The following is a 22,603-nucleotide window of genomic DNA, read 5'->3' on the forward strand; positions in this document are numbered from 1 at the left end:
ATGATGTGTGTTAACTCTTGTGAGCACACATGGAGCATTTTCCTTATATGAGTGGATCGCTGTAATGTCATGCCAGATGACAGGCAGAGCTGTCAGGTCAAATGTGTGTCTCCTCTCTCTCTCTCTCTCTCTCTCTCTCGTCTTTCTCCCGCTTTCTTATAATGGTGACAAATGTGCGCGCGCATCAGTTCCCTGTAAACGGCCGCAAAGTATCTGCTCAATGTGTGTCTGTGAGGGAAAGGCAAAGTCTTGGGGCTCAGAAGAAGAAACAGAGGCTAGACAGAGAAGTGGTGTGTAGAGGGATGCTGGAGGCGTTTTTAGGGTTTTGTTTTTCTCCTAGAAAGGAGTTGAGGGTTTGAAGTAAACAATCGCCAACAGGGGAAGTAAAAGAGTGACAGACATCACAGCCAAAGGTGCACGCAGGGAGACTGACTATCACAAGTGGCACATCGTTGACCTCTCACCTAACGCATCTATTGTACATATCTACTTTTAAGTGGAAGAATCTACTTTTTCTCCAATCTTATGTTATTTGGTGCTCTCTTGCAGCCAGCCCCCTAACCTTTCTCTCCCTCTGTTTCTGTTATTCATGAGGCCAAGGTTTCATTCAGGCCATATGTTCTGGTGGAGGCATGCTTACAGTCACACACAAACACACTCATATTCATGAGCTTGTGTTCTCATTGTGTCCATATGCTCTCTCTGGTGTTGTGCTGCTGCTCTGCTGCTCACAAACTGGCCTTTTCACCGCGGCCCGGCAACAAGACCGAAGCAGTCACCCCCCGAACCGGGCTGCCCCCAATCAATTACGCACCCCTCAAACAGACACAAACAACAATGGCCCCCTCAGTCACAATGCTACTGCTGCTGGGGTCCCTTTAGGGCCTCTCTGTTTAATAAGGTGTTATAATAAGACCACCAAGGGTCTGTGACACAGAGACCTACTCTCCATCCTTCACACACTGACTGAGCAGGACAAGAGTTTGTGTGTGTGTGTCTCTGTTTATGTGTGTCTGCAGAAGGAACAGAGAGGAAAACCATCAATGAGAACAATAAGAGAAGTGTTCCATTCTCCCCGACTTGTAAATTATGTTAAACGCTAAGGGGCCTCTGTTAACTATTGTGGGGATATTGAAATCCCCCCTTTACATTCCAACAAGTCAAGCACATAAGAGACATAAACCACTTTCTGTTCTGCATCAGGAGAGGCCGAGTCACAGCAGAGGCGCCTAGAAAAGAGGAGGGGAAAGCGGCAGACTGAAAAAGCATGCATGTGTGTGTGCGTTTGCGTCTCTCTTTGCTAGCATCACAGCTATTGTAGTGCAGGTGTGGACAGAAGACAGAAGCAGCTCTATGTGCCCTCCAAGGCCTCAAACACACATGCCTCTGTCAGCAGAGCTGGACCCACACAAACCACTTTGGCTGGTGGATCTTAGAAGCTCATTGATTTTGCACAAAGATGCACTGCATTTGAATCTGCATTCTGCAAAAGATGTGTAGTTGTGGTTTAACCTTTGTCTGCCTGCTTGCGTCTTGCAGGGTCGCTGTATTAGTTTTCAACGGGTCAAAGATGGGGAGTCCTCCCCAAACAACCAGGCTCGTCCTCGCACACATCACGCTCCCTCACCACCGCCGCCTCCTCCTTCTCATCCGCCCGCCGAACAGCAACCTCTGGTCTGTAACTCTGTCCCTCGTACGAAGCCTCCGTCGAGAGGGCCCCGCACCACACCACCCTCCCGCACACCACCTTCGGTGGTCCAACCCCCTCCAGGTCCACCCCCGACTCGTGCACCCCCCGGGCCCCCAGGACCCCCGCCATCTCGACCCCCACCCAGGCTCTGATGATGAAGAGAGGGCCTCCAATTAACAACTGTTACGTCAACTCATTTCATAAAACCCACAAATCTAAGAAGCCATGAGCTCTGACGTGAAGCTCTGTGCTTTGTTGCTGGACAGCAAAAATATTTATCTGATATCAAAAAGTTTCATAAAAAATTACACATTTATAAAAACACAAACATTATAGAAACAACAAGCATGTAGTTACTTGATAAAGCCTGTATGTACAGTATTAGATGTCATTTGACTTAAGTGGTAAGAGGAAGTGCAATCCAACAGAAAGGATTTATGTGTTGTTGAAAGTTAGATTGTGGCAATTGTGTGTGTATGAATGATGATGGTAAACAGTTTACTTTGGGTTGGTAGAGAATAATAATGTTGAGCAAGGATGTGGTGAAAAATACAGCATGTAGTGAAAGATGATAGCAATGTTGGTTATATTGGCTTTAGTAGTTAATGTACACTCTCTTAGTTGTATACAGATCAGACTGATTTATCATTTTTACCTTTTCAACCACAGAAACGTTTTCTACATCCTTAACTTTTAGTGCAAAGGTTCAGTGAACTTATTGCAACTGCAGGGCAGTTTCTCCATTTTATTTATTATAATACAAGCCCTGTCTGCATTTGTATTCTATTGAGTATCGGGTGAGTTTCTGAATTTTCAAATCTTTGAGGGAGGGGAATATCGAGGTGGATATAAGGAAGCATCCTGGCATGGCTTCTGATCTATTAGCATCAAGTGAAAAATTGCATTGAAAGTTTGTATCTTCAGGGTTCTCCTGTATACTGCATTTACTGACTGAAATGATCATTTGCATTATTTCTTTATTAACAACCTTTTGTGTCCGTCTTCAATAAACAATGTTTTTTTAACGTGCTGTCTGGCAGTGATTTCTTTAATATTTATTAAGTATGTTATATTTCAAGAGGACTTTTTTGCACAGTCATATTGTGAATCAGCTTACGAGCACGTTGGGGTCAGTGCAACATACACCTAATGACATTTATTAGTTAATTGAATATTGCAGGATGCAACATTTGGTGTGTTCCTCTTGGAGCAACGTTCTTTAATAAACTAATTACACTCAGGACACTAATAAATCTATCCATGACATTTATATAGGTAGTCTGCAAAATGAATACTAAATTCTAAGATTTTTTATCACTTTTGGCTCTATGGAAAGTCATATTTCTGGGACACATCACTTCTGATATAACTTTTTTTTTGTGCGGTAGTCCTGCAGTGCACTTACGGAAAGTATTAAAACCAAATTTCTTGCTTTGGCCTCGTCATTATGCGTTAGTGTGTCGCAAACAAACATAATAAAAACTATAAGACAAAATGTGTCTGAATACTTTCTGAAGCCACTTTATATATATATTTTACCACAGTGCTGATGATGCCGGTCTGAGAATGTCCTGAATCATTCCGGGACATCTGCTCCCCTCCTCAGAAACACTGACTGACACACTGAGCTCGGACACAAAAGAGTGCCATTAGGAGATCGCTACATGATTCATTTTTGCTGCAATCCATCCGGGGGAATGAATCACACAAGGCTCATTGTATGTTCACTTCCCCAGCACAACAACCACCTACAGTTTCTCTCTTAAGGTCTTTAAGCAGCTGAATTGAAGGTACACTGTCATATGAAAAGTAACCGCAGGCCCGAGATAACTGGGTTTCTCATAAGGAAAATAAGAGATTTTTCCTTTTATACTTTTCAGTAGAAAAACTGCTTTGATTGTTTTTTTTATCATCTTAAAGGCAACACTCCAGTTCACCATTAACAAGCCAGGTGTTCAGCGCCCTCAAGTGACCAAATAACACAATAACAAAGGCAGACTTTACTCTTCCCAAACCAATCTTATTGTCTGTCTACAGATCTAGACAGTGTTCACACAAATACATTTATGTTTATCAAAGAGTTGCAGAGTTTTATCTGATGCATTAAACAGATTACAGTTGAGTGATTTTTTGACAGCCAAAGGCCTTCAAAGCTAAATGACTGAGTATTTCGAGAGCTTTGAAAGATGAACAGTTTAAAAACAAACTGATTTTACCTTCAATGACTGTCAGAAACACACACAGACATACACACACATCCAAGGTGCATGTCTACATTTTAGTATGTTTATAACACACCATCACACACGATGCATTTAAAGTCCATTGAGTAAAACAAGTATGTTCTTCAGGCTTTCCTCTTTCTCTTCTGCATTTTCTTTCCAGACAGCGCCCCTTTCTGGGCTCCTCTCACCATGCCCTGGAACTGGCCTTGCAGTTTGGCACGCTTCCTGTAAACACAAAGAATAAAAAAATGTTAGCCTCTGACATTCTAATATAAATCAATTCCTTGTGAGAAAAGTTTATGAAATTGTGCAATGACAACTGTTACCTTCGATTAAGCTGGGCCTTCTTCAGAGGGACGTAAGCGTAAGGATCAAGCTTTCCTTGTTTCTTCACATCTCCTTTTCCTTTCTGAGAAATATAGGATGAAATAATAGACTCAGAATGATAGCTTCTAACCAGCAACTCCTGCAGTGTGTGTTCCTGCCAAGGTTATAGTTTTGCATTTTTCATTAGTTTTTATTTCATTTTTACTTTTTGTTTTCAAATTCAGTTTAGTTTTAATTAGTTTTTAAAGCGGGTTTTCTAGTTCAGTAAAAAAAGGTCAGAAAAAGTATCGTGTAATAACTCAACAAAAACATACAATTTTAGAAATATGTATTCACAATGTATTCAACGATAACATCAGTACATAAAATGTAGCCTACATAGGGTCATAAATATGTAAACAGTCTACACAAGACGCTGCAGTAAGGTCAAAATGTGTAAGTGACGTGTTCAAGGAAAAAAACCTAAATAGCCAACAGACTAAAGAAGACATACATGAACAGGTGTTTTGAACTTTGATTCGAGTAAAGTGGCGAACTTTTTGAAGTCAATAGACTCACACAGTTGTTTAGACATCCCAGTATCAATCCACATATTAACCCACGCTTCCTCCTTTTGGTGTTCCTGCGTATTTACTAACCAGCAGCTATCGGGTCGCCGGTGAAAGCCCTCCTGTAGTGTTCTCTGTCCTGCTATTGTCTCTGTCATGCTGCCTGGCCCTGTATCATACATCCATGCCCTGTACCGGGGTTAGCTTCTGTTTCGGGGAAAGGGGGCTTCGCGTTCTCCTTTACCTTGTTAAGGTAAGCTATGTTAGCCTCCTTGTGTGCGCTTCTCAAATGTACTTTGAAATTCGTGAGATTTTTCCCTGTAATAAATTGTCCACATATTTTACCACCTTCCACTGCAAGGAACTTGCTTTTATCCGACACAGTCATAATCAAATAGGTCTCTGCCGCTTTCTTCTGACTTTCGGAAATTTCTGGGTTCCCAGTCGGAAACTATACATGTCTACGGGAAATGTCACGGTCGAAAAGATATAACGTTATTTGCTCTATGAAAGACATCGACAATGATGAAAACTAAGGACATTTACTCGATAAATTTTATTTTAGTTATTTTTTGCAAACAGACATTACAGTTTTAGTTTAGTTATCGATTTTTTGTAATGCCTCGTTTTTATTTTTATTTCAGTTAACGACAATGTTTTTTCCCACCTAGTTTTCGTTATTTTGTTAGTTTTCGTTAACGATTATAACCTTGGTTCCTGAATGCTGCCGGACTTACCTTTGACTTGTAGTCTGCCCCGGTGTCTTCCCTTCTTCCCAGAGGTCTGTGGATGCCTGAGCCGCCAGCTGAGAACAAATAAAATGTGCTGCTCAGTCGAAATCACAAAGTTAGCCTAAAAAGAGTCAATTTAATCCCAAACTATAACTATAACCCAAGCTTTATGCACAGGCTGATTTATCACTCAGGATTTTTGGTGCCAGTTCTACCTTTGTATTTTAGATGGGGTTCAATGTCCATGTCCTCATCAAAGTTGTCATCTCTGAACTTCCTTTTCTGTGACTTTTTCTGAAGGCGATTAAAAAAAAACGTAGATGATAAAAGAAAAAACAGCAATAACAATGTCTCTACAGCAACAAGAACGCTAAATAATACAAACTGCGTAACATATATAAGTACTCACACTTTTGACTCCAGCCTCTTCTAGAATATCTTTCATATCTCCCTCATCTGTGGGAAAAGTAATGAACAGCCTGTTCATACATAAAGCAATGCAATGTACATGATGGTTGGATTAACTACAGGATTGCTCTTACCTTTATCTTTTCCATCCTCCTCGTCATCCTCTCTGATGATCAGCCGTCCGTCTGATGTCACCTTGAAGCCGTGCTCAACCTTGGCACTCTTTTTCAGCCCTGGGTTGGTGGCTGAGAAACAACAAAAACATTTGAACAGATACCTCCACAGGAGGTTGACAAAAATGCAGACTCACAGCAACTATCAAAAACAAAGTGTGTTACCTAGCACTCTCTGGGAAACCTTGGGATCCAGGAAGTTAAGTGGGTCATCTTCTGCTCCTTCTTTGAGCCAGGCCCGTGCTTTCTGCGGTTTTCCTGCTTTCTTCTGAGCATTACGAGCCTTTCCTTCATCCTCTGACAAATCACTGTCTGACTCTGCAAGGATGTCCTCAATACTGGAGAGGAGAGGAGTGGAGCTTTATAACAGGAAAAGGGTAACTGCAGGAGGGAAGTCAGGGCTTTGTGTGGGGGAACAGTGGTCTACCTTTGGCTCTTTGTTTTAGGTTCCTCCTCTTCGCTCTCGGAGTCGTCATGCTGCTCTGCGACCTGTTTCCTCCTCTTGGTGCGAGCCTCGGCCTTGCGGATGTTTACAAGCACCTTGTGGTGTTCTGCAGGCAGCATGCTCTTCACCAGCTCAAAACTGGAAATACGGCAGATAATGAGACACACAAAAATACACACAGTACATGACAATGTAACATATAAAAGTGATGTAGTTGTGGTATAAATGTCCCAGAGGAGACCATCTGGTACCAAGACATCCAGTGCAGAACTGGCTTCATGCAAGTATTGTCTGAATATATGGCCCTTCCAAAACAATCCGAGTTTAAAAGGGGTCAGCTGTGTTAACAAACAGCTGGTGCCATTATTAAACAAAGCACCCCTTTGTTAATGTTAATGTCAATGATGGTGCTAGCAGGCTAATCCTAATATAAATATAATTTCACTGGACAGACAGTGCTTTAATCATTCTGGTAGTAGACAAACGGGAACAAAAAGGAATCAATCAGATGCGTCACTGATGATCAAATATCAGTTCCCCATCAAAACAGCACAGAAAGAAATCAACTCTGTTCACTTCCACACAAGCACTTACAGATCATGATTACATAGTCATTTTGATTGTTCTTTGTTGAAGTAAAAGTTGCAGGACGGCCAAAGAAATTACCAACCCAATCTGAAATAATTCACTTGTTTTGAAAAAAGAGTAAAATCAGCTTAATTGGACAATTTTTGACTTTTTGATTATTACACCACCACGTCTCCTTTAAAGCTACAAGTTAGCTAAATTGTGCCCAGTTGAGGCTTATAGTTTCTTTAAAAAAAAAAAAAAAAAAAAAAGTATAAAAGAAATCCAGCACTTACCCAAACTTTCTGATAAACTTAGTGAAGATGTTTTTTAGTTTGGTTCTGAAGTGCCTCCTCACGTCATCTTTGATATTCCCAACTCCCTCCATCTGAACACAGAGAGTGAAATCTGTATTAAATGAGGGCACACCTGTCTCTTATAGTTGATTAGAGTATCTATAATGTCAATGCCTACCATGACAGTGGCATGTGATGCCAGCGTCTTGGGGTCCATGATGAAGAGGATGACCTTGATGAAGCCTAAGGCAGCTTTAACTATTTCTCTGGTACGCGACGACAGCAGCAGACAGATGTTGTGCAGCAGCTGCTCCCTGGTGGTCTCCTCTATAGCGTCTGGGGAATAAAGTACACCAGACTTTATCCAGTTCACAAATATAATCATTTAAAACACCAACAGGAAATTGCTGGAAAGTCAGCAGGCCTACCTTTATATTCAAACACCAGTCGAGTTAGCGCCAACACTGTACAGGTGATCATGGTGACGGAGCCTGTGAGTCCTGCGTACACCAACACTAAATACTGCTCCATGGCGTCTGGATCAGAGACAGATACTCAATTAGTATTTTAAACCAAATCATCAAAATGAGAAACTTGCATCTGCACGTACACAATAGAAGGAAGACAGGTGTGTTACCTTTTGTGTTCCCACAGAAGCGGACAAATGCGCTTCCTATTTCCACCAGCAGGTTGTAGGCATTCTTACGCGCTCCAACAGACACCTCCTTGGTGCATATAATCACCTGACAGAGAGAACAACCTCATGAAGATTTTAAATATCCGTACCCAGTGTGTTTGTTTGTTAGCAAGCACTCATTTGTGTTTGTACCTCTGGCAGCAGCGCTGTGATAAAGTCTTTGTGTTCTTCATTGAGCCTTTTCACAATGTGGATCAGACACTTCAGTCTCGGCTGAGAAAGAGAAACACAGATAGAAAGACCTGGTCAGACAGCGCCGTAAATAAAGATATACAATTTCATCTAATGTCAGCTCTTTTTTCTCCCTCTACACAGCAGTCTCACCCTCTTTGCTGGTGAAGAGGCCTTTTTCAGAGTGTCGAGCAGGACGACTTTGAGTGTTTCCAGATTAGCCATGACAAACGACCTGCACTCATCTCTCTCTCCTCCGCACATCTCCTCCAGCACACGGTACGCCTTCTTCTGCATGCCTGGCTCTTTGTTCTGGAAACAAATGCACCAAGAGACATAGTTTACAAGAAATACAGTTAGGTTCAAAAGCTTTTTATTAAAAACTGGACATTCCGTTAAGCACACTGTGCATACCCTTACCTCTAAATATGGCCTAATCAGTTCAAAGGTTTTAGTCATGGTGACCTCATCGACAGAGGGAGCCATGGCGACTACAAGGTCCATCATTGACAGCCTGAGAGGTAGAGATGGAGTGTAAGTGTACTGATATTTACCCATTTCTAAAATGTATTTAATGAACAGACAAAGGCAGACATAATACTACAGCAATATACTGATATTCATGTCCCACCGTGTGAACTCAGTGGTGTCGGTGCTTCTCAATCTGTCTATGGCTTTTTGCAGGAACGTGCAGATCATCTGAGGAGGATTGTTTTAATTAAAGATAAACCAGCACAAGAAATATGACCCACCACAAGAAATACCATCAGTTCTTCATGAAAGAAGACTAGACATGTTTTTTTTTCTGATCAAGGCCCAGCCCTCCAGCCCTCCACCCCTGGTACACGTCAGAGTGTTCAGTCAGATCATTAAATTATGTAAACAAACATGAAATGCTTCGTCACTGAACCGCATGAGAACATTATGCAGCAGAATGTGAGCAAACTTAACTGACCTGTGTTTCGGTGACAGTTAAGTAGACCTTGATAGTGTCTAGTATAGCCATCCTGTAGGTGCTGGACTCTCCAGCGGCAGGCTGCTGGCCGTACACATTGAAAAGGATGGGCAGGAAGTTCTTGGAGAAGCGGCCCACTTCAGCTTTTTCTTCCTCTACAGAGATAAAGCAGACAGAGTAAGTAGCTGCAGTACTGTTTATGTGTTGTCTCTCTCTGTGAACATGCGTGTCCTCCTACCAGTGGAGCAGCTCTTGTTGACAATAGTGCGTAGAGCCTGGCACACTGTGAGCCTCAGGTCTGGCCGTTCATTAACAGCCATACCGAGTGTGCGCGCGATGCCTTTGAAGGATGCCAGCAGGTCCACAGGACATGTACAGAAGCCAGGGAGCATGGTCCAAATCTGAAAGAAAAAGTACAGGCATTTGAGGCACTTCTCAACAACTCATTCACTGGAACTCTGAATACACCAGAGTTAAGTCAGTGTAGAGTTACCTGCATCTGTAACGTCTGGTAGACTTTGGCTTCGAGTTTCTGCCCTGCTTGCTCTAATTCTTCAGCTACAACACAAAAACAGAGTAATCTGTTAATACACATAAAAAGTAAACTCAGCATCACAGTCATCCAACCCTTAAGTGGAGCATCACACATATGTTTACCTCTATGCTTGAGTGTAGAAGCCAGAGGGAGGAAATAAGAAGCGAAGAAACCAAGGTGAGTGTTCTTCACGTGATCCCGTATGACCGGGACCAGCCAGCTGCGTGGGAACTCCAAGTCATCACTGGTGAAAAAGAATCCACACACAGTCAGTTAAACCACTACAATGACATACAGGCAACTCCGCAGTGTTTTTGTGTCCATGTTATTTGCACTTACTCGTAGCCGGTGATGTTGAGGGGAACAGCACCCAGCACAACTTGAGGCCCCATGCTCTCTACAGCTCCTCCTACGGCTAGGTCCAACTCCCCGCTGAAGGGGAATTGAGGAGTGGAGCGCAGGTCTGCCAGAGACTGCAGGGACTGTCCGGGACACAACACAAAGTCTCAGGCAAACTTTTACTTTTTCTCCACTCACAGAGTGATGTGCAAGGTTTTGTGGCTATGTACCTTGGTCATGATGGGGTGAGCTTGTTTCCCTGCAGCTCGATAGAAGCAACCCAGGATCTGCAGCACAAATGGCCAGGAGGCATGGAAGCGATAGGACAATCCTTCTTCTACGATACTGAAACACAGCCACAATTATCATGATGAGCATTTACATGTAGTCTCTACAAAGAAAAGACTGAGACCAGCTAAGAGTGAGAGAGCTTACCGAAACATTTTGCAGACATAGGAGGGGTTCCCTGCAGAGGCTGTGGCGGTGAGCATGCCCATTTCCTCCATGTGAGGGGCAACACATTCAGCCAACAAAGTCTGAAACAGAAACAAAAATAAATTGTCAATTAGGTTTTTAATGATTTTGCAGACTTCCCTCTTCAATTATAATCCAGAAAAACCTTGAGTCTAGCCTTGACAAAAAAAAAGTTGTCCACTTGAGTTACTCAATGTGGATGGATGACTTCTTTACCTTTAGTGTATTGGTGGCTGCAGAAACCACCTGTGTGTGAGGCGACAAAAGGCAGGACATGGCAGCAGAGAAGAGGCGAGGGAGGTGGCCCAAACTCAGAGAACTCTGCAAACTACACAAAGACACACAAACTGTTGATCCACAAACGTAATCTTACTAGAAAGCAGAGAAAGGATTTGTGATGCCATTGTTTTATTACCTCGCCAAGTGAACATGTGCTTTCTCCATGACAGCGAGCCAAGCCAGCAGAGGCTGCAGGTCGTTCTCACTGGGCAGGTAGTCGTACAGAGCCTGAGGATGAGAAATGGTATATTAGCTTGCACACTACATTTTGCGTTATAACATTATAGCATTGGTTTTGTTTGTATTCTCTCACTGTGATGATCTGTGCGTTAAGTTCCGGTGAGAGGGTTGAAGCATTTGGCTTCCCGCTGAACAGCCTGTGAAAGGCTTGCATGGCACTCGCCGTCACCAGCTACAGCCAGAAACACAGCAGCAGTGTTAAAAGCTACATTTGAGTATCTATGTAGATGAACAAAATGGTATCTGGCTGCACCTATGAATGTCTCTGTGCTCTCACCATATGGCTGAGTGTCATCACTCGCAGCAGAGTTTCACAACAGGATTTGACAGCTCCCAGAGGAAACGTCCCCATCAACTCCTTCAGAAGACCCAGCACATGAAGTGTGGTGGTGTCCTCTTTGCTGCCTGAGGGGGGGAAAGAAATAGACATGAACGACAACTTGCTGGACAACCATAAAAACTCTTTACCTTCCCACAGTAAGAAAGAAAAAAAAAAACAGTTGTCTTACCTCCTGCCTGTTCCATTTCTTTCATGCAAAACTTGGCTGTAGTCACTGCAGCAGGATGATGGGTTGGAGCGTTATCTGTAAACAGGAACTCACTACCTCTGAGAACAGAGCAAATGCCTTGCTGTGCTGCTTTACGGACCTGAGAGGGAAAAGCGGACATGAAATTAAAAGGCACAAAATTGTACGATTTCAGCATTTATTCAACATGGAATACTTTTGAGAAAGTTATTAGCAGGCAGGTGAGACAAACCTTAGGCTTGCTGTGAACTGTGAAGCTGAGAAGGCCGTGGTAAGCCTGAAGAGTAGTTGGGTAAGTCCAGACAGATGCATCCTGCTTCCTCAACAAAGTGGCCAGGCATGACAGGATCTATAGATGCAAAAATGACAAACCTTCTTCAACAGTGAACAATAAAAAAGACAAATGGACACAGAGACAAATCCACTCACCCATCTAACCGCCGAGGCAGTCTCAGACGTGGCCTGTTTAGACATGACGTCCATCAGAGCCTTGGTGGTGTCTGAGAACTTAGACATGAGCACTGGAGCAGGAACCCTGGGGAACACAATACACCAATCGGATGAAAAACATTTTGTGTCGTATCTAATTAGCCTCGACATGAAGGGAAAGGTTTGTTTTGGCGACAAAAGTTGTTAAAAGTCCAACCGTTTCATGACAAGGTTGAGGAGGTACGCCACTGCCGCCTGAGACTCTGGTGAGTCCACAACCTCCAGGGTGGTCATCTACAAAAAGCACATGTTGCATTTTCAGACACAACACAGGTGTAAAACTATCACCTTTCAACACCCCACAAGTTTTTTTGGAAAATGTCTAAGTAAACACTTTTTTTTAATTTTTTTTATTAAAAGGCAGCACTCACCAAAGCAGCAAAGTACTCTGTTTCAGTCTCCTTCCCTCCTTGACCACGGATCACCTCAGTCACAGCTGCCAACACTGCACAGATCTGTGAGGCACATCAGCAGACAATGTTACAGCTACAGGAAAACTCTGCGTCTTGGATTTCCAAGTACATTTGTTAGTAGTGTTGGTATCCTTGCATCAACTCCTAAAAATGTCATCCACAACTCCTCAGAGCTACCCTCAATTGTTTTAGTTTTCGCTCCTAATGCAAAAAGGCGATTTGCCTATATCAAAACAAGACATTTGCAAGTATTACAAATCAACCGTTTAAAGCCATTTATTAATGGGGTTTTGTGAATGTATTGCCTACCTCCTTGTGAGCAGCTGAATTGGACTCCCAGTAGCGCTGCACCTTTCTGAAGGTCAGGTTGGAGCAGTCTGACAGGCCGCTGAGGAAGGTACCTGAGGTTCTTTCTGAAAACGCCTCAGGCTCCTCTTCCATACAGGCATCTTTACGGCCACCGAGCTCAAGCGGACCTGCCTGCAGATCATTGTGTAGCTTAAGAGCATCAACTGTTAGATCGCTCTTTCCTGTGGGGGAAAAAAAGATGTAGAGGTAGCCCATTACATTTAGCTAACCTCCCCATAGTGCAAGCCATCCTAGGGCATGATAGGGTTTCCACATGCACACACTTTTTCATATGTAGCCACCACATTCTAAGACAATGCATATGAATGGATTATAAACATATAACCAAAGCAAACAAGACTGAATGAATGAATAGGTATGCACATAACCTTGATTCAACTACTGTAAGTATGCATTTCATTTGCTGAGAATCAGGCTGAAACAAGGATTAATTGAAGCTTGGTGCAGCACAGGCCTGACAAAGCATCACCAGGAAGGGTAACAAGTATTTGATCATGTCTATGAATTATTTACTTCCAGCAGTCATTAACTAATTGATTTGAAACGTAATATTAAATATGATAACATAATTGTTTTGGTACCCTGAAATTGGGGGGACAATGGCCATGTATAAATAGGTCTGCAATTCCTCATTGTGTACCAAATGTGTGGATGTGAAAACACCCTCAAACTTCAGAGTAAATACATTTAAAGTCTAATGTGCTGGAGCAGAGAGCCAACACAGCTAAATGTCTTGTATCTGGCCAAATACTTAAAAAACTATTTGCTATTATTGTCGAGACTGTTTATTTCAGGGTGTTACCTATAACGTTATGACATCAACAATAATGAGCTTTATCTTAATATATCGACACAGTTAAACAATGTGTCTCATTCAGTCACAAACACACAGCAGTTGTTATCATGTAAAATCGAAGACTGAACTGACTGACACGTTATTTCAGCGGACCAAGGGGAAAAGACAGACAGATAGGAGTTAGGCTTTCTGCTGACAACTTTATTGGGTGGCTGGTGAACATTTAATGGCACAGCATAAAGTTAGCTTGGGCTGTTGCAAGTTAAATGGCTGACGCTAGCTAATGTTAGCACTAGCCACAGACCCACGTGTAACGTTGATGGAAAGCTTACCGCTGGGTCGGCTGAAGAAGCGGCTTTTGGCAGCCTGCCTAAAACGACTAGTCTGTGGGTTTGAGTCGCTACTGTGTCCTTTCTTCCATCGTTTGAGTTTTGACCCCGTCCCAGATCGAAGTTTCCCCGATTTGACCATTTTCGGGGTTGAAAATAATCACGTTACCCCAAACTGTCTCTGCGGGTCCAGATCACGCTGTCGCTTACCAAAAGACGTCACGTGTGACTCATGTGTCTGCCCGGGCCTTGTTGTTATTTGCCAGTAGATGACGCTGTTCAGCAAAAAACAACACACACACACACACACACACACACACACACACACACACACACACACACACACACACACACACACACACACACACACACACACACACACACACACACACACACACACACACACACCTTCAAGAGGAACCATTATCAGCTTATGTGTGTGATGCGGTTGAAAGCCCCGGAAAATCAGAATTTCTGATTCTGATTCTGATTCTGATTCTGAAAAAAGCTTTTAAGTAACGTTACTGCCATTCTACTCTATAAATGTATGAAATATAATGTTTTCCTATCAACACTATTCCTGTTTATTCATAATAATGTATACTCGTATAAGCATTTTGATCACATTTTCCTTCTTAGAATGTGTCATTTGAAGGATTTTATAGCTTTTAGTATCCAATAACAAATGCAAATATTGAGAAAAGTCTGAAAATAAACTTCATTATCATTATCATTATTTGTGTAATTACATTGCTTTAGAATAAGTTCTTATGTTAGATACTTGTGGTTCCCAACAATCAGAGAAGCAGAGAATGGTTTTACATTTTTATTAATAAGTTATTCAAGTACAGTGAGCAACATATTGTACATAAGACTACAGTAACTTGTTTGGAGTGATGAAATAAAAAACAAACCTAATCATTTTCAATCGTATTACCTTTTAGAGAGGTGACTTTGTTAAATGTGTGTCTTTGTTATGAGTTGTGAATTGTAAAATGTAGTGTGCACATAGTTACATGACCAAACAACACATATGGAAACTGACATTTACATTTTTTTCTTTTGTCTTAAGTTTTCCGTTATCTCTACTTCTCAAATCGCATGACATAAATCTAAAGAATAATTTAAAAAAAACATATTCAGTTTAGTACAAACACACATGAGAAGGAGGGGGACCTGTGTAAACAATAGAGCTCTGAGTTGATGTCCACACAGACAGACAGACACTGGAATGTGCATCTTAGGACTCTACTTTTAATCTAAAGTGCTTTTCAATAGACTTCATTTGGAAAAAGGAAAAGTTACAAAAAGGAGCAATATAAAAGCAATAATTTCTTGTATAAAAATGTACACAAAATTACACTGCAGTGCCAACTGGAAAATGATTTCAGGCCCTACTCCTATTCCTGCCCCCCTCTCTGGCATGTCCCTTATATTTTCTCCTCTTCATAGCCCTTTGTCTCCCTCCTCAGTTAGCTATGACTTGAGGGTTCATATTGACAATCACTTGAACGACAAAGTCTTTCTGGATCTTGGCGTCTTGAAGACGAGTCTTGTCAGTCAGGAGCTTCCCGGAAAAGAACCACCTCTGGCGGGTCACGTCAATTTCTTCCCGTTCTTCCAACTGTTTCTTTAGCTCAGCGATGGAGTCCGCCATGCTGGCTGTCAGACGCACATCATTTCCTTAAAAAAACCACAAGGCATAAAAAGAGTTGACACATATTTCTGAACAAGCTGTGACACACTGAAAAGCTATGAATTATGAATCAATCTTCAGCCTAGATGAGCCCAGATGACCTGATGAAATGCTGTATGCATGAAATCTGCACAACATGTAGTTATGTAGATTTAAATGTCATATTATAGGTCTTACTGGGTGTTTCTCACCTGTTGACAATCGCACCCGCAGCTGGAACTCTTGTCTGCACGGAGGGGGTTGAGCTTGTTTCTGTGAGGAGTCAGAGACTTTGTTCTCACTGGAAGTTTCAGAGATGAGATTGACAGGCGGGGCTAAAGTGTAGGCTGGGAGTTGGTAGCGGTTGCCCAGTTCATCATAACTCTCTGTGAGAGAGCCTGCAGAGGGACAAATGGACTACGTAAATTACCAGATTTCAAAAACCCTGCTACCAGTAATAGCAACTGACTTTAACCCTGATATATAAACACCCTTCTCTACTCCAATAAACCAGTAGAAATATGAGGTCATCACATTTACATTATACTTACCTACATCACATTTACATCAACAACACCAGTGTCCTTGAACTAAATGCTTAAAAGCAAAAGCCCTCTTGTGTGTGAGTAGGTAACACGAACAGTGTTTGTTTTCCAACTTACTCTGCCATAGCTTTCTGTGCACCAATCCATTCAAAGTGGTCACGCAGCACTGTGACTATTATGTAACTATTACAGCCGTAATCTCTAAACAACTGATGCATGGGATTCTGCAAAATGTCCTTTGACATTTTGAAAATTATTACAGTGAGTTTATGCATTTGTACTGGAAGTTCCAGGACATTTACTGCTTACAATTGATAGCTGGATAAAGAACATTTCCACATCTGAGGGGTGTGTGTGTGTGTGTGTGTGTTCGTATGCCTGTGGGTGGTTTCATACCGTGTGGCAGAGTGATGCAGGCTCCATCCACTATAGCCTGTGCTAGCTCCAGGTCATTGCACTCTGCAGCTAGGGCTGCTGCTCTGAGTGCATCCCAGATCTCTTTGCGTCCATCAAAGGCGGGAGCCGTATCCCAAAACTCATCCCTCTTACTCCTCAGTTGACCCTCCATCATCGGGTACTCACTCTTCCACTTTGGACGCTCCTTTTTTAGGGGCTCATTGCGCCCTGAAAAAAAAAAAGAAGGCAGTGTTCAGTCTAATCTAAAGACTAATGTAACAACTGATCCAAAGGCTGTAACCCAATATCATCAGGGCTGTGCTCTGCTGGCCGCTTATGCAAACAACTATGTTTTTAAAAGGTGCTATATTTGCAGTGACTTTTTTAATGACATAATGGCCACAGCTAAAACAGTTACTGTAAAAGGGATTACAGGGCAGTAACCAAGTATCTGGTAGTGAAGTTCTGAGAAACCTGCTTAGTATGTAGATGGTTGCCAGGTTGGCTCAGGCCACAACTGCTGTAAAAAATGCTGAGCTATCTATAATAACCCTGGGGCACGTGGGAGTTTAAAAAAATATTGTTGTGTAATTCAAATGTACTTTCTATTACTAATATATTGCCCTAAGCAGAGCTATAATTTCTGACAAAATAAATCACGAAAAACAATATGTCAAAGTTTTAAATGGTCTACTTCTTTGAACATATAAGAGCATCATCACTGAAAATGTCCCTATATAAGATACATTAGAAAAGGTAAATGCTTCAAATGTTCTATAACTTTATTGTTTTATTTACACTTGGTCATGTAAACACCAGTAAGGACAAAAAAAGGCTAATTTTAAGACTCCCATACTGAAGAATCTTCAGTAAAACAGCCCTTGGACGTGGCTGGGTCGGCTCAGTGGGTAGAGCAGGCGCACATATACTGAGCGGTTTATGCCTCGACGCAGAGGTCCAGGGTTCGAATCCAACCTGTGACGATTTCCTGCATGTCTTCCCCCCTTTCTCACCTAGCTGTCCTGTCAAATTAAAGGTGGAAAAGCCCCGCAAAAAAAAATAAACAGCCCTTAAAAATTACAATACTGTTTTATGTGCTACATAGGCTAAGTAACTATTATGCATGCAACTGTTCTTTAGCACTCCAACAACACATAAACCAAGTAACTTTATACACCCACTGCAGGTGTTTCCATGCTGGCATATACTGTATGTTATATCCACTGTACCAGCATACCAAGGAAGTCCATTTGATTCACAGAGGGAGAAACATCAAAGTGATTATTTATAGTACTGTGGATTACTGCAGTGGCTAGTAACACATACACGTGCAGTGACTTGCACTCACACATACACAAGCATACACCAGTGGATTATAGGCAGTAATCAGGTTGCACATAACATGATTTATTTGTCCCTATCCCGTAAGGCATTGGTTGGAGAGATGAGCACTCTTTGGCCAATACAAACAAGCAAAAACTCTCAGGGACTATTACAAGTCTAAAACAACAAGCACACTGAAATATAAATACAAAGCTTATACAAATCAATGATCACATCATCACGCCTCACTTTGGTCAAATATATATTCTTATACCTGATGCAAAAAAATTTCAAAACAAGAATAAATGTCTCCATCTGTTGATTGAGTTGGGCATTGGGTTGCCATTCCCATTATGCGATATGCACAGATTTAAATGTTATTAACAATGCAGGCCAATATATATGATGAATGTGACACCATCACCTCATCCTGAATCTCCAGTTGCCAGTTGGATTTAAAGTGCTTTTCTTGCTTGTGTGTCTGCATACGTATTCACTCAGACGTACACAATTTACAAATTTTATCATTTAGATTTTATGCATTAGTATTAAAAAAAAGCACAGTTTTAATATCAAATCAGCTTTTTCTCGGTTTCAAAGCCATAATTACAATATAGCAGAAGTCCAAAGAAAGTAACTGCTATCAAAGATTATACTCTATATTCCTCTGTGACATTATTATGTTAATAAATATTCCATAATTTGTACCTATCTTGCATAAACATGTGTTTTTAGTCTTTATGTCTACTTTTGTTATTGTGGACTGGCGGCTGCAAAGTTGCAAAGGGATGCATTAACATGTGTCTGGAATCCTAACAAGCAACCTGACTGAAAGAGACTTGCTCTGATCTGTTGGGTGATGACAAATGACTGCAAGAGGTAATCACATTAACAGCTGGCGAAAAAACAAAGTTTTCTGAAACACATTCAGAGATAATGAGGACAAAACCCATTACTAGTTTTTAGAGAGGGACATTTTTAGGTCATGACGTTTGAAAGAACAGACATTAACAGGACATTACACACTTAACAAAACATGCTCAATAAGAGAGTCCTGGTTGTACACACAGTAACATAACATGACTGTAGGTACCTTTTTGGTTACATGTTTTTGCTTACTAGATGAGGTGGACGCATTCAGTGATGACAACCTGCATTATTTGAAGAATGTTTTTTCCACCTCCTTGCCTTGCTGTAGTTTTTGTGTACAGTGTTGTGTGCGTGTACAGAGAGCTCAGCTTTGACAGCGTGTCCTCAGCTGTAAGCCTAGCTACCTATAATCTAAGTTTAGCCAAGTTTGTTTTCCTCAAGCGTAAACATTTCTAGTGGATGGAAAAACTACCAACTAAAAATCTACCAAAACAGGAATTGTTTAAGTCTCTGTCATGTAAAACAAAGTGTTATTTTTTGGCTATTATCGCTGCACCATTTCTATATACTTTTTAAATAAATACTACAAGTTGTAATAGTCGTAGTATTTCAGTGTTTCAGCGTAAACAGCACAAAATGATTGATGAAAACATACTGAAAAATACATTAAATCAGAAGTATCAGCATCTAGGTTAATAAGCAAGCATCTCCTAAACATCAGCACTGCAACCTAATATTATCAGTCTCACATCTCATCAAAGTGACATCATTGTACGTCTCCGTGAACACATGTATTTCACTGAGAGGCAGCAATGTTGATGTTGTGTCAATTATATTGTTATGAGCGCTTTCTGTTTGTTCTATTTTCATTTACATTTACATTGTTTGTTACCGTAAACACCTTCATACAATAACAACAGCATCAACAGCGCAGACAATCTTAAACTCAACATATTATTATTACTATTATTATTATAGAGTGACCAGTGCAAACATATTAACAGAAATAATAAAAGCATTCTTTCACACCACACAAAAACTCTATACTTACTTTTCAGCAAAATCCTAAAGGGTGTGGTTGGACCGTGATAGTAGTTGTATTCCCTGGAGTTTGGTACTCCCATAGCTGTTCTTACACAGATGTTTTGATGTGAGTCACTTAATAGTCCACATTAATGACCTAAAGACACCAACCCTGAGGAAAAGGACAGCCCTGCTGTGTCCAACCAGCTTGTTTGCAACACGCGACTCAATGGAAGAGACAACTACCTGGTCTAGTTTGCCATGATTTTCAGACTCTGACTCAGAGGTCACTTAACGGTTGTGACACTTTCCCAGTTGCTTAAAAATGACCACACTCCAACCACTTACAACTCTTCTAATAACAAATACTTCGCAACACAAAAATACAACAGGATCAGTTCATTGAAAGAGGTTCAATGTGCTGTGAGAGTAAGTTGAATGTCCTAGACAGAAGGTAGCTTCTTTGCACAACAGCGCTAATCCTATCAGCTCTATTTAGAGACAGGATAGAAATACCCAAAGGCAACCTGCTTAACCTATTAACAGACAATATACCTTGTCAGGCTATTACAAGTTGAAGGAGAAGCCACTGTACTTCTGCAAAAAAACAGATGACTGCTTTTCCTTCATGAAGGCTCTGCTATTTGTATAAATAAATGTAAATCTGTCTCCCACATCATGCATCCACAATAATATTAGCTGGGCAGTTCATTACAGAGGCCTTCTGTGTTTGCATCTCACAAAATCAGAAGGCCTGAGTCTGTAAACATGATCTGTGAGGTCATGTAAATATATTCCAAAGCAGGTCGACAAAAGGCAAATCATGCACCAAGTAGGTCAAACTTTGATATGAAAACTCTGAAAGCAGGCCACTGCTGTTGCTGCTGCTCCATACATAATGCATGACAATCCAGCTGAGTGCACAGCCGCTTTTTAAAAAAAAAATGTATTATTATTTTTTGGGGCATTTTTTCCCTTTATTAGATAGTGACAGTGGATAGACAGGGAAGGTGGGAGAGAGATGGGGGATGACACGCAGCAAAGGGCCGCAGGTCGGACTTGAACCCGGGCCGCTGCAAAGGACTAAGACTACATGGGGCACACGCTCTTACTGGGTGAGCTAGAGGTGGCCCCCACAGCCGCTTTTTCCACAGGGAATGAAATGATCAGCGCAGGTCCTCAGCACAGATTAGACTAAGCCATGAGGTCTGAACCATTTAACACCTGAGACAGCGAGCTCTCAGAGAAAGACGTCAAGGCAACAGGGGTGAAGCTAGAAATCCTACCCCCAACCTGCATTTTATCATAAATGCATACATTGTTAAGGCTTCATCTTGTCGTATGTGTCTGATGTATCAGAGGATGTGTGCTGTAACACTTGCATTTACATGCATCAACCCAGAAGCAATTTCCCTTTAACTATAATAACATAATCTAATTTAACGTAACAGTGCTACTTGTGGGCTCTTTTAAATTATATTCTCACCACATTTCATCTCTCTTGTAACAGCACCCTCTGCAAAAAAAAACAAATATATAGAAACTCTTAGTCCCAGTTTCTGGTTTAAGAACATCGTATCTTATGCTTAGATCACTTCCATTACTGCAGCTCTGTTTCTAATACATTCACAAAATAGGCCTACTTATTTCAGAAACTGAAAGGCTGCAGTCCAATGTGTTCCAGCTTCTTACCTCCACGTTTTTTAGTTCTGGTCGAGCTTCGGGCACTCCCTTGTCCATCCATCCTACTCCTCCCAACACAGCCTCCCATCACTGTCCCTACAATCCACACCAAGGAGAAATATCATCAGTCTTCTACATATTTGCCATATAAATGCTTTAAAATTAATAAGTGATAACGCCGGATAAATACAGTTAATGCTGATGTAAAATTAAGTGCCTTATGTGAAAAGCATCATCGGGGGGAATAATGACACCTCAGCACTCCTTGTTCCTGTGAGGTCAGACAAGCTGAGATGTTTACGTCACGTGTACTGCCAGCTGACGGCCGAGGGCACGCGCCTGAACCTCATGCCGCCGTTGCTCTGATTTTCATTCACATAGGCTATTAAAACGTGTTTATGTTTTAAATGTAAAGGATGTAGGCTTACATCCGGTGGGATTTAATGGGATTTGCCGCCTTATTAGTCACAGGTATTTTGCTATATCGGGATTTTTAAATAAACAGTTAATGGTGATTCTTCTTGCCTACCGGAAATCCAGTCTGCTAAATTATGCATTCGTCTGCAGTTTGCTTGCCACATCAGAACTTGCTTCCAAGTGTTATCACCCTGACGCGACGATCAGCAGGAGATGCGAGTTAGCAGGTTGACAGACACAAACTGGGAGCAGTGTGTCTGCGCAGGGCTGGCGGACTGGTGACCAGTCTGGCCCTGCAGAGCCTCCAGGAAATCTCAGCTTCTCCACAAAAAACAGCAATCAATTTCCGTATTCCCCCCGAATCATTATGAATGCAGCTCACCGGCACAATCCGTTTGCACTGATCTAGAATTAAATCCTTATCAGTCTGCACGCATGCGCATCTTAGACCAATTATTTTATCCTGCTTCAAAGCTCATCAGAATAAAAGCGGAAACTGAGAATGACCCCTCCAGAATAGTTAAGCGATTGGAAACAATTATCCACTCAGTTTGTAAACAAGCTGAATTTTAAAATAATAATGAAAAACTTGGTTATAAAACAAAAATGTAAAAAATAAACGTTAGGGGTTATTGTGCAATATGCTAA

At 41.5% G+C, this 22,603-nt stretch overlaps 3 protein-coding genes across 6 annotated transcripts in view; 1 reads left to right on the top strand and 2 right to left on the bottom strand.

Annotated features, from left to right (window-relative positions):
- Positions 1 to 2,719, top strand: part of antxr1d (ANTXR cell adhesion molecule 1d) — a 27,926-nt gene extending 25,207 nt beyond the window's left edge. For both annotated transcript variants that reach the window (XM_035992118.1, XM_031304599.2), the window contains exon 18: positions 1,540 to 2,719. In XM_035992118.1, the coding sequence (XP_035848011.1) occupies positions 1,540 to 1,842 (303 nt within the window). In that variant the 3' untranslated portion in view covers positions 1,843 to 2,719. The remainder of the gene's footprint in view (positions 1 to 1,539) is intronic.
- An 857-nt stretch (positions 2,720 to 3,576) lies between these two features.
- rrp12 (ribosomal RNA processing 12 homolog) lies at positions 3,577 to 14,258 on the bottom strand. Its single transcript, XM_031304594.2, has 34 exons — positions 14,027 to 14,258; positions 12,839 to 13,059; positions 12,488 to 12,571; positions 12,274 to 12,350; positions 12,057 to 12,162; positions 11,860 to 11,976; positions 11,610 to 11,748; positions 11,378 to 11,505; positions 11,174 to 11,272; positions 10,997 to 11,088; positions 10,798 to 10,909; positions 10,543 to 10,643; positions 10,338 to 10,452; positions 10,108 to 10,250; positions 9,891 to 10,012; positions 9,727 to 9,791; positions 9,472 to 9,634; positions 9,234 to 9,388; positions 8,910 to 8,977; positions 8,699 to 8,792; positions 8,432 to 8,590; positions 8,240 to 8,320; positions 8,048 to 8,153; positions 7,839 to 7,946; positions 7,589 to 7,746; positions 7,411 to 7,502; positions 6,530 to 6,685; positions 6,268 to 6,440; positions 6,064 to 6,174; positions 5,931 to 5,977; positions 5,737 to 5,815; positions 5,528 to 5,595; positions 4,242 to 4,324; positions 3,577 to 4,140 (listed from the first exon to the last, which is right to left on the bottom strand). The coding sequence occupies exons 1-34, from the start codon at positions 14,163 to 14,165 to the stop codon at positions 4,038 to 4,040; spliced, it is 3,864 nt and encodes a 1,287-aa protein (XP_031160454.1). The 5' UTR covers positions 14,166 to 14,258; the 3' UTR covers positions 3,577 to 4,037.
- Positions 14,259 to 15,083: 825 nt separating this feature from the next.
- On the bottom strand, positions 15,084 to 22,119 carry ubtd1a (ubiquitin domain containing 1a). 3 transcript variants are annotated; one of them, XM_031304618.2, is made up of 5 exons: positions 22,068 to 22,119; positions 21,548 to 21,634; positions 16,640 to 16,867; positions 15,911 to 16,096; positions 15,084 to 15,706 (listed from the first exon to the last, which is right to left on the bottom strand). In XM_031304618.2, the coding sequence occupies exons 1-5, from the start codon at positions 22,117 to 22,119 to the stop codon at positions 15,492 to 15,494; spliced, it is 768 nt and encodes a 255-aa protein (XP_031160478.1). In that variant the 3' UTR covers positions 15,084 to 15,491. The 3 variants fall into 3 exon arrangements, with proteins under 3 accessions (XP_031160478.1, XP_031160485.1, XP_031160499.1); XM_031304625.2 differs by lacking the exon at positions 22,068 to 22,119 and adding an exon at positions 21,729 to 21,823; XM_031304639.2 differs by lacking the exons at positions 21,548 to 21,634; positions 22,068 to 22,119 and adding an exon at positions 19,884 to 20,326.
- Between the last annotated feature and the right edge of the window lie 484 nt (positions 22,120 to 22,603).

This window comes from Sander lucioperca, chromosome 15, assembly GCF_008315115.2.
Source record: "Sander lucioperca isolate FBNREF2018 chromosome 15, SLUC_FBN_1.2, whole genome shotgun sequence".
Lineage (NCBI taxonomy): Eukaryota > Metazoa > Chordata > Actinopteri > Perciformes > Percidae > Sander > Sander lucioperca.